The sequence below is a fragment of the Pecten maximus genome, chromosome 10 (assembly GCF_902652985.1).
Source record: "Pecten maximus chromosome 10, xPecMax1.1, whole genome shotgun sequence".
In the NCBI taxonomy this organism is placed as follows: domain Eukaryota; kingdom Metazoa; phylum Mollusca; class Bivalvia; order Pectinida; family Pectinidae; genus Pecten; species Pecten maximus.
In genome coordinates, this window is record NC_047024.1 from 669,924 (window position 1) to 682,644 (window position 12,721).

At 38.2% G+C, this 12,721-nt stretch overlaps 1 protein-coding gene across 1 annotated transcript in view; it reads right to left on the reverse strand.

The window, feature by feature from the left end:
- LOC117335860 (MAM and LDL-receptor class A domain-containing protein 1-like) overlaps window positions 1–10,704 on the reverse strand; it is a 28,516-nt gene extending 17,812 nt beyond the window's left edge. Inside the window, exons 1-7 of the mRNA XM_033896107.1 lie at window positions 10,623–10,704; window positions 7,969–8,115; window positions 7,238–7,500; window positions 6,881–6,971; window positions 3,050–3,211; window positions 1,796–2,049; window positions 1,553–1,643 (exon numbers count right to left, since the gene is read on the reverse strand). Coding sequence (XP_033751998.1) covers window positions 1,553–1,643; window positions 1,796–2,049; window positions 3,050–3,211; window positions 6,881–6,971; window positions 7,238–7,500; window positions 7,969–8,115; window positions 10,623–10,704 — 1,090 coding nt within the window. The remainder of the gene's footprint in view (window positions 1–1,552; window positions 1,644–1,795; window positions 2,050–3,049; window positions 3,212–6,880; window positions 6,972–7,237; window positions 7,501–7,968; window positions 8,116–10,622) is intronic.
- Between the last annotated feature and the right edge of the window lie 2,017 nt (window positions 10,705–12,721).

A 12,721-nucleotide genomic window follows, 5' to 3' on the forward strand; every position in this document is an offset into this window, starting at 1 on the left:
GATAGGACAGTCATTATCTTACTAAAGACAGGACAGACATTATCTTACTGAAGACAGGACAGTCATTATCTTACTGAAGGCAGGACAGTCATTATCGTACTGAAGACAGGACAGTCATTATCTTACTGATGATAGGACAGTTATTATCTTACTGAAGACAGGACAGTCATTATCTTACTGAAGACAGGACAGTCATTATCTTACTGAAGACAGGACAGTCATTATCTTACTGAAGACAGGACAGTCATTATCTTACTGAAGACAGGACAGTCATTATCTTACTGATGATAGGACAGTCATTATCTTACTGAAGACAGGACAGTCATTATCTTACTGAAGACAGGACAGTCATTATCTTACTGATAGGACAGTCATTATCTTACTGATGATAGGACAGTCATTATCTTACTGATGATAGGACAGTCATTATCTTACTGAAGGCAGGACAGTCATTATCTTACTGAAGACAGGACAGTCATTATCTTACTGAAGACAGGACAGTCATTATCTTACTGAAGACAGGACAGTCATTATCTTACTGATGATAGGACAGACATTATCTTACTGAAGACAGGACAGTCATTATCTTACTGAAGACAGGACAGTCATTATCTTACTGATGATAGGACAGTCATTATCTTACTGATGACAGGACAGTCATTATCTTATGAAGACAGTACAGTCATTATCTTACTGATGATAGGACAGTCATTATCTTACTGATGACAGGACAGTCATTATCTTACTGAAGACAGGACAGTTATTATCTTACTGATGACAGGACAGTCATTATCTTACTGAGACAGGACAGTCATTAATCTTACTGATGATAGGACAGTCATTATCTTACTGAAGACAGGACAGTCATAATCTTACTGAAGACAGGACAGTCATTATCTTACTGAAGACAGGACAGTCATTATCTTACTGAAGACAGGACAGTCATCACCTTACTGAAGACAGGACAGTCATTATCTTACTGAAGACAGGACAGTCATTATCTTACTGAAGACAGGACAGTCATTATCTTACTGAAGACAGGACAGTCATTATCTTACTGATGAGAGGACAGTCATTATCTTACTGATGATAGGACAGACATTATCTTACTGAAGATAGGACAGTTATTATCTTACTGAAGACAGGACAGTCATTATCTTACTGAAGACAGGACAGTCATTATCTTACTGAAGACAGGACAGTTATTATCTCACTGAAGACAGGACAGTCATTATCTTACTGATGACAGGACAGTCATTATCTTACTGATGATAGGACAGTCATTATCTTACTGAAGACAGGATAGTCATTATCTTACTGAAGACAGTACAGTCATAATCTTACTGAAGACAGGACAGTCATTATCTTACTGAAGACAGGACAGTCATTATCTTACTGAAGACAGGACAGTCATTATCTTACTGAAGACAGGACAGTCATTATCTTACTGATGATAGGACAGTCATTATCTTAATGAAGACAGGACAGTCATTATTTTACTGAAGACAGGACAGTCATTATCTTACTGAAGACAGGACAGTGATGATCTTACCAATGGCGGGACAGTTTCCTGTAGCCATACTAACATCATCAATAGCAATATCCCCCTTAAAGCCTTGGCCTCGGACTGCTTCAAATACAACCTGGTTAAAACAACAGAATTGTTACATAATTATTTACTTATTACATTTTTAGCAGAAAAAAAGATGTTATCTACTTGATATAAGTAATATTCTTAAGCTTTTGTGATTGGTTTCTTACAAATTCAACTATACTGTAACTGCCTGATACGTACATTAAAGGCCCTTCCTCGTCGGAGTCTGACTTGAGCTATGTTCCAGCCCACCCCTTGGTTGCCACTGAGGGACCAGACTGTCTGGCCAAGTGAGGTCCCAGTTTTGGTGTATAAATTGAGACTGTCCACACCTGTCCCATACATACTGTAGTAGAAGGTCAGACACATGGATCTGCGACCATTGCTGGGTGGACTGATCAGTCGAGCCTTCTGACCAGATTGAGCACTTGAGGCATCAATGTACATGTAATGACCTACAGATAAGAAATAAAAATTCAAATAACAACCATAAGAACAAGACGCCCATGGGAATTAACGGTCATCTGAGTTTTGAAATATTTCACTTAATCTGGCTATTTCTGGTTCCGCCATTCAGGCTCTGTGTGGGTCAGTAAGGGCAAACATGCATGTGCACACCATCAGCGGAAGACTGTCAGTCATGTTGATAACGTAAATCAAGTTAGAATGAATTCCAACAGAAATCAAACCAATGATAGTCAAAAATGTTATTTCCATATACATAATAATAGTTAAGTTTACCCCTTCTGAAGGGGCAAATGTGAGACCCCAGGGTCAGGAATTTCACAATTTTGGTAAAGCACCTTAAGACCCTTACATCTATGAAAAGTATTTGCTGCTACCTTATTTTGGTCTTGAGAAGAAGATGTTTTGAAATTCAGTTAGATTGACCCTTTTTGGCCCTGGCCCTTAGTCCCCTGGGGTCAAGGATTATTGGAATCTAACATGGGTTTGTTCTATAGACATGGATATCTCAACCACGAGGCTTGCCAATTGCTGGCCAGCCAAACTCTTACACGCGGGTTGAGATATCTTTGTTAGCGGAATAGACCCATGTTCGATTATTTTTCTCACATACTTGCAAGCAATTGCAAGTTTTTATGAAAGTTTTTCATTGCGCCAGTGTAGGACCAGTCACAGTTGAGTAAATTCCCTTGTTGTGTATTGTAGGACCAGTCACATTTGGGTAACTTACCTTGTGTATTATAGGACCAGTCACAGTTGAGTAACTTACCTTGTTGTGTATTGTAGACCAGTCATAGTTGAGTAACTTACCTTGTTGTGTATTATAGGAACAGTCACAGTTAAGTAACTTACCTTGTTGTGTATTATAGGACCAGTCACAGTTGAGTAATTTACCTTGGTCTGTATTGTAGGTGTGGTCACTGTTAGGACCTGTCCCTGAGGTCAGTGTAGCACATGAGGCCCGTGTCCAGTCACGGTCAAGTAACTTACCTTGGTCTGTATTGTAGGTGTGGTCACTGTTAGGACCTGTCCCTGAGGTCAGTGTAGCACCTGAGGCCCGTGTCCAGTCAAAGTTATCACTCTGGTCCTGTTTATAGCCACAGATGCGTCCATCCTCAAAGTTACACTGAACACTGTTTGAAGTGTTCACACCTAAAACACAAACCACTAGTACTGTACAATGCCAGGACACAAGAAATACTGAGAGGAGGGAAGACACTTCAGACGAGTCACGCTTCACACATCACCTCAATGAAATATTAAAGCAACGTCCGAGTGTCTACAGCTTTACACTCGACATGAAATGAGTGCCTATCACTTACTTCTGACTTCGCCTTAATATCTATCTCTGCAGACACAAGTCACACCCACATATAATATCTATCCCTGAAGACAAGCTACACCCACACATAATGTCTATCTCTGAAGACACAAGCCACGCCCACATATAATATCTATCTCTGAAGACACAAGTCACACCCACATATAATATCTATCTCTGCAGACACAAGTCACACCCACATATAATATCTATCTCTGTAGACACAAGTCACACCCACATATAATATCTATCTCTGTAGACACAAGTCACACCCACATATAATATCTATCCCTGAAGACACAAGTCACAACCACATATAATATCTATCTCTGTAGACACAAGTCACACCCACATATAATATCTATCTCTGTAGACACAAGTCACACCCACATATAATATCTATCCCTGAAGACACAAGTCACACCCACATATAATATCTATCTCTGAAGACACAAGCCACACCCACATATAATATCTATCTCTGTAGACACAAGTCACACCCACATATAATATCTATCCCTGAAGACACAAGCCACACCCACATATAATATATATCTCTGAAGACACAAGTCACACCCACATATAATGTCTATCCCTGAAGACACAAGTCACACCCACATATAACATCTATCTCTGCAGACACAAGTCACACCCACATATAATATCTATCCCTGAAGACACAAGCCACACCCACACATACTATCTATCTCTGTAGACACAAGCCACACCCACATATAATATATATCTCTGAAGACACAAGTCACACCCACATATAATATCTATCTCTGAAGACACAAGTCACACCCACATATAATATCTATCTCTGAAGACACAAGTCACACCCACATATAATATCTATCCCTGAAGACACAAGCCACACCCACATATAATATCTATCCCTGAAGACACAAGCCACACCCACATATAATATCTATCTCTGAAGACACAAGTCACACCCACATATAATATCTATCCCTGAAGACACAAGCCACACCCACACATAATATCTATCCCTGAAGACACAAGTCACACACACACACATAATATCTATCTCTGAAGACACAAGCCACACCCACATATAATATCTATCTCTGAAGACACAAGCCACACCCACATATAATATCTATCCCTGAAGATACAAGCCACACCCACACATAATATCTATCTCTGAAGACACAAGTCACACCCACATATAATATATATCACTGAAGACACAAGCCACACCCACATATAATATCTATCCCTGAAGACACAAGTCACACCCACATATAATGTCTATCCCTGAAGACACAAGCCACACCCACATATAATGTCTATCCCTGAAGATACAAGCCACACCCACATATAATATCTATCTCTGAAGACACCAGCCACACACACACATAATATCTATCTCTGAAGACACAAGCCACACCCACATATAATGTCTATCCCTGAAGACACAAGCCACACCCACATATAATATCTATCCCTGAAGACACAAGTCACACCCACATATAATATCTATCCCTGAAGACACAAGTCACACCCACATATAATATCTATCTCTGAAGACACAAGCTACACCCACATATAATGTCTATCTCTGAAGACACAAGCCACACCCACATATAATGTCTATCTCTGAAGACACAAGCCACACCCACATATAATGTCTATCTCTGAAGACACAAGCCACACCCACATATAATATATATCACTGAAGACACAAGTCACACCCACATATAATATCTATCCCTGAAGACACAAGTCACACCCACATATAATATCTATCCCTGAAGACACAAGTCACACCCACATATAATATCTATCTCTGAAGACACAAGTCACACCCACATATAATATCTATCTCTGAAGACACAAGCCACACCCACATATAATGTCTATCCCTGAAGACACAAGCCACACCCACATATAATATCTATCCCTGAAGATACAAGCCACGCCAACATATAATGTCTATCCCTGAAGACACAAGTCACACCCACATATAATATCTATCCCTGAAGATACAAGCCACACCCACATACAATATCTATCCCTGAAGACACAAGCTACACCCACATATAATGTCTATCCCTGAAGACAAGCCACACCCACATATAATGTCTATCCCTGAAGACACAAGTCACACCCACATATAATATCTATCTCTGAAGACACAAGCCACACACACATATAATATCTATCCCTGAAGATACAAGTCACACCCACATATAATATCTATCTCTGAAGACACAAGTCACACCCATATATAATGTCTATCCCTGAAGACACAAGCCACGCCCACATATAATATCTATCTCTGAAGACACAAGTCACACCCACATATAATATCTATCTCTGAAGATACAAGCCACACCCACATATAATATCTATCTCTGAAGACAAGTCACACCCACACATAATATCTATCTCTGAAGATACAAGTCACACCCACATATAATATCTATCTCTGAAGACACAAGTCACACCCACATATAATGTCTATCTCTGAAGATACAAGCCACACCCACATATAATATCTATCCCTGAAGATACAAGCCACACCCACACATAATATCTATCCCTGAAGATACAAGCCACACCCACATATATCTATCCCTGAAGACACAAGCCACACCCACATATAATATCTATCTCTGAAGACACAAGTCACACCCACATATAATGTCTATCTCTGAAGACACACGCTACACCCACATATAATATCTATCTCTGAAGACACAAGCCACACCCACATATAATATCTATCTCTGAAGACACAAGCCACGCCCACATATAATATCTATCTCTGAAGACACAAGTCACACCCACATATAATATCTATCCCTGTAGACATACAACACACACACAATATCTATCCCTGTAGACACACAACACACACACAATATCTATCCCTGTAGATATACAACACACACACAATATTTATCTCTGTAGACACACAACACACACACAATATTTATCTCTGTAGACACACAACACACACACAATATCTATCCCTGTAGATACACAACACACACACAATATTTATCCCTGTAGACACACAACACACACACAATATTTATCTCTGTAGACACACAACACACACACAATATTTATCCCTGTAGACACACAACACACACAATATTTATCTCTGTAGACACACAACACACACACAATATTTATCCCTATAGACATACAACACACACACAATATTTATCTCTGTAGATACACAACACACACACAATATTTATCCCTGTAGACACACAAACACACACAATATTTATCTCTGTAGACACACAACACACACACAATATTTATCCCTGTAGACACACAACACACACACAATATTTATCCCTGTAGACACACAACACACACACAATATTTATCCCTGTAGACACACAACACACACACAATATTTATCCCTGTAGACACACAACACACACACAATATTCATCTGCAGAGACATAGATATGGTGACAGTATACAGATCTGTGAAGAAGATGAACAACACTCACCATTCTGAGGACATGGACTGTTTTTGTAAGTGATGTCGTCTATAGCAATGTCTCCTTGGAACCCCCGGCCACGAACTGCCTCCAAAACAACCTTCAACATCATAAAACTGGTATATCAGTACTAAAACACTGTATGCACAGCACACTGCTGACACAAGTCAGACCAAGAAGTTTCAGCCAATTATCATATTGCTTTGAAATCAATTACAACTTTGGATATTAGAACAAATATCTAAAGGACCTCTGGCTTTTCATGATAATTTACAGTGATTTAAAATGTACACATATTTTCCTTTCAGAAGAGATAAACTTACAAATATATTAATTTATTTCTCATAAACAATAAAAACAACCCACTTTAGCCCTGGTGTTGACTGGAAAGTCCACAAGGGCCTGTCTCCATTGGTTGCCTTGGTTACCATTGCGTTGCCACACAGGCTGGCCATTATTGTTGTTTTTCTGAAGGTATACATTGAGGTTGTTGACATGTTGGCCATACATGAAATACCAGAAGGATAAACATGCTTTGCTTCGGGATGACACCCTCACTGCAGGACTCGTTAGCTGTGCATTAAAGCCACTGCCTCCTTGACTTGCCTCAAAATATGCATAATGTCCATCTGTAAAAGTCAAGTGATTCATACTTGATAGATGAATGAAACAAATCATACATCTCTTTTTAGTTTGAAACGTGGAACACTAAATGGCTATACTAGCATAGATTTAAAACTTGGATTCATGACTGACTTTTAACATATTTTAAAACTTGATTCACGACTGACTTTTAACATATAAATCTGACACATTGTTATGCTATATTGCAACATTATTTTGGTAATTGCTTAAAAAAAAATATGATTTTGAGGTGTTTTTCGTTTTTTATTCAGATCAGAAGTTATGAAATATAACAGGTGATGTCAACATTATTCATGATTTGAGCAGATTATGACTTGATCAATATGGGAGTGACCCAACAATAAATTCTACTTCTTTATCTTTTAAATTGTCATGAAAATGTGCGTGATAAGTAACGATGAAAGTTAAAATCATGTTCCTTTAAACAGAGAAGTAGACAAATGGTTACTCACGTCCTGTAGTGTGGTCGTGCTGTGGACCTGTGTGACCAGTTGGTGTCGAACCATTAATCCTCAGCCAATCGGTCTTATCTGTACTTGCTTGTGTCCATTGGCAAAAGTTTTGTTCAAAATTGCAGTTTAGGTTCTGGCCTCTCGCAGCTGTGAAATAATCAAAAACACTTTTAAAGATAGTCTTGAGGTTCTATTCCCTGGGCAGACATGAATGGGGGTGTAAAAGTTGATGCCTATTTGAAATATAATGCCTCGCATAAATACTATATTAACAAATCATTTCCACCAAACGCATACAAACTGATGCTTCATATGAAAGAGGCAAAATGAATATTAAATCAACACATATTCTGCAGCTTTATGAAGAGAAGATTTTTGCACATCAGACACATACGTAGGGACTTGGCACAAAATTTGAACCAACGAACAGTCCATATTGTATATGATAATTGTTATATATATGGAATTATGGAATTTGGGTTTGAAATTCATGCCAAATCCCCGAGATTCAAAGCATGTGACAACACCTTAACTGATAGTGTGTCAAGGTCATCAATTGGAACAACCTCAACTGTTGGCCATCATTTTGGCATGCTAGCGCATCCAATATCGATTATGACTAGACCCTAGGCCGCTTGAGTTATCAGGAAAATGCCATGACCATTTAAAGAAAAAGTGGTAGTCTACCTTGTGGATAATACAGGCTCAACTATTCTTTGAACATTTTAGCAAACTACCTGTTGAAATTGAATGTCAACCATCCGCCCCATTTACAATAACTTTCGTCTCATGAACAAATCTCCAGCCAACTATCCCAATTTGGGAGAGAAATTTCATATCATTTAGACTCTACAGAAGATCTATTGCAGTAGAATCTACCCTTAAGTTTTTTATCCATAAATCTTTACTGCCTACAGTCAAGTGTACTAGAATTCTATATAACTCGAGTTGAGAAAAATACAACATTCCCAATTACTTTAGTTTTTATAGCATAAGCTTAAACATCATGAAGACAGCTATTTACTAAAACATCCTGAATTTGAGTTACACGTGTGATTCCGCACGTGATTCCTGAGATCAATGGACCTGATCACATCCAGGTTTAACCATCACCATCATCAACTCAAGTCGCTACCTCGACTCACTTCCGGTGAAGCAGACGATAACAACACAGCCGAATGTGAACCGATCCGGAGATTCTGAAACTCGCTTATGATGTTTATTTTATTCTGCTGCAATGTTCCCACAAACATTGAATATATAAATACGAGTAGTCTAAACTAACGTTAGTAGCACTGTGGAATCATGGCATGTGAGCTAGAATTGCACATCTCTCAACTTCGGTTCAACGCTGTGCAGTAGAAATTTGGCCTAGATTCTTAATCAGAATTATTGTAATAGGCCTAGATCTCTGCACATCGATATATAATTCGATAATATAGTCTGACAAAGCACATGCACCTACAAGTACTAGAATCTAGTTCCAGACCTAGGCCTTATATTAAATTTAATCTCTTAATATTGCTTCAGGGACTAGCAAAAGTATGAAAAAGAAGGGGCCGGTTTGGCTTGTATTGACGAATGACGGAGCATGCTTCTTAGGCTCGGGAGGTAAAGCGCCTTGGCTTTATCACGTCGGGGTCCCGGGTTCGATTCCAATCGGAGCACTTTTGTTTTTCATGTTCTTTCACAAATGTATCTTAACTTTTAAATTCTTGATTATTGCCTCGCTGGGTTCTGAAAGATGTCTCCGCAACAGTCAATGTCACGGAAAGAACGAACTCTTTAAGCTTTAAGAGACTATTAATTTTCAACTTCCTTCGAATGGCGTATGCAGATACGACTACATTAGACAGTGATTTCGATAAACTGTCCAGTACAGTATTTTGATGATAAACAGTACAATGATAATTATATTCATGTAATTAGGGTGTTTCTTTGTATGCTGTACCTACATGTATGGGCCTGTTGTTTTACACTCGAACATGCTTATGGTTTGAAATAACCTGAAACATGTTTAAGCTATTTAAAACGCATTGGTTGAAAAAAATGGTGTTAAAACAACAAGAACTAGCTACAATATTTGCAGAAATTTCTATAGCTAATATCAAGAGATCTATATTGCACGTTTAAGGCTTAAAAAATAGCAATGAAATCATTTAGTAAGAATAAAGAGCAAAGTGACTTCACATTTCGGGCAACATGCTTATATTTATCTATTTTTGGAAAATTAAGCAGCGGAAAAGTATGTAAAAAATATCAGGTGAATGAGCTAACAATTGTCTACAAGTGTATGGAATTCAAGAAAATACATTGAAAAACGAAGCCATAAAAATTCATTGAAAATTTTTCAAAATGCATGAAATATATTTAGTAGAAATATGACGAGACCGAATACTTTTGGCACATTACTGTATACTTCAACATGTACTGTCAGAAAAATGAGATGTGCAAAGAGAATAACAGCATTTTTTCAGAAATGTTTTAATATGATGAAATCAAGCCGAAGTGATACTCCATATCAACTTCATTTAAATGCTCTGTTACTGTCATCATTGCAAACAAACCCTGGAGAACATGAAGGTCCTATCAGACCAAAGGGTTATTATGAAGAAATCAACAATCTTTAGTCTTTGTCCGACTTTCAGTCTCACTTTCGTTTAGAGAAATCAACATTTGAAAGTCTCCTCCCTCGCCTGTCAGCTCTACGGCTTGCAGCAGCACTTTCCCCACCATCTTGAATCGATCTCAAACATGCTTTTAATCGCGGTTGATGAACTCTTTAACATTTAACCGAGTGGTTAAAACCAAGCCATGAAAAAACGATTAACCATGAAAGTGTTTTAAACCTTAAACATGTTTGAGTATAAAAAAAACAGGCCTCTAATTTACGTTCATTATACAGTCAAACTTCGATGTTTCGAAGTTCAAGGGACTAACAGAAAAACTTCGAAACAGCGGGACTTCGAATTATTCATGGTTGACAATAGATCGATGTTTTCTTGATAATGACCATATCTGTTAACGTTACATGTCCTCAGTGTCTTCGTGTTGATCGTCGCCTGTCAGGCTCACATCGAAAAGTTTAGTTAATTTATACCTCAAACACAACAAAATAAAAATTCTTTTCATTAATTATACCTAAGCATTTTATGTATCGGTTACAAAACACTTATATCGCGTTTAACAGATAAAGCAAAAGAAGTACAATGCACACTTACGTAAGTCGTTAGGCTTTTCTGCTAAAGACACGTGCGTTTACGTTATGTGCATATAAAATACGGAATGCCGATCGGTTGGAGAATGCATGATTGAACGACAAATAATCGATTTACTTGGATATTTATGTATAAGTTTGAAACGTGACACTTTGAATATGAGTGAAGCCATCGCTAATTGTTTGTGTTTAAAATTGGTCCGGTTGTTTTACAGTGCCGTACAATTTACTCACCGACCGCTGATTTCAATGGCGGCGGAGATTATCAGAGACGACTACCGAAATGTTTTACCGGAGTGATTAAATGTCATGGCTTCTAAATACACCTTTTATCTATCAATTTGGCCTGATTATTAATTAACCCCATGACCGGGAGTGACAACACACGCTACCGTTATCCCTATTGTCAGTCAGGGCATTTGGGGGAGAGGTGTGAAATCTTGCCGCAGGGGTCACAACAAACACCTGTCCAGTGGTCAGTACAGGTAAATTTTTTGTTCGAATCATGAGATGTCAATTACCTATAATATCATAGCTAACGGGTCATGAAAAAAGTTCGATACATCGAAAACTTCGATTTATAAAAATTCGAATCATACATAGTTTCGTTAGTAGTGTTATATAGTGAGAAAATTTGGGACCAAGCAAAAAGTTCGATACAGCGAGAAATTCGAATCAACGAAGTTCGAATCATCGAGGTTTGACTGTATATTGATATGCTGCGCTCGGTATAGATGTTATCAAGCATAATTTCCAGGTTGAGAAAGGCCAAAAACTGGTAGATTCAGTTTGCCATTTTGATGCAGTTTGCCAACATTTCACTTTTGACAGGAGTGTAAAAGAGAAGGGACCAATCCTCAGAACAAAACAACTTCAAATTGAACGGACGAACGGAATGAATGAACAAAGCTGTAATATAAAACAGATTTGTAGACGTCCGTCAATATTTTTACCTTCGAACCCATACACTATCAACGTTTATTGTTTGATTACCTTACATATTGTATATATATCGAGCGAATTAGATTTATCACATTTTCCCAACACATTAAACGTATCTTTCCGATACGACAAAATAACTTAGTTTAAACTATTTTTGTGCCATAAATGATACAGGTAAATGCAATGGGAATGGGCTAATATCTGTTTGCATACTACACGATGTTATGAAACATTTCCTTCCCGTTTATATGGTAAGGTGTGGCCAACACCGTAATGTCCACACTCGCCATCTCTTATACAAGAAGGTGGACACGAAAGTTGATCAGTTATCACAAAATAACAGGAAATAACTAAGAGCAAAGTCCGTGGAAATATGGGTATCCTGGCTGGACACTTGTTGGCATACGAACAAGACATCAGACTCCCAGCAGACTCGGAAACATCATATAGTACACCAAATCACCTACTAGAGGGAGTCGCATATCGGGAGACCGGGTTTTCGTGAACCTAGAGAGAAACCCCGAGGGTAGGATGTTAACCAGATTATAACGGGAACATCGGAGTCTTGAGGTCACTTGGTAGTTTTCATATCAT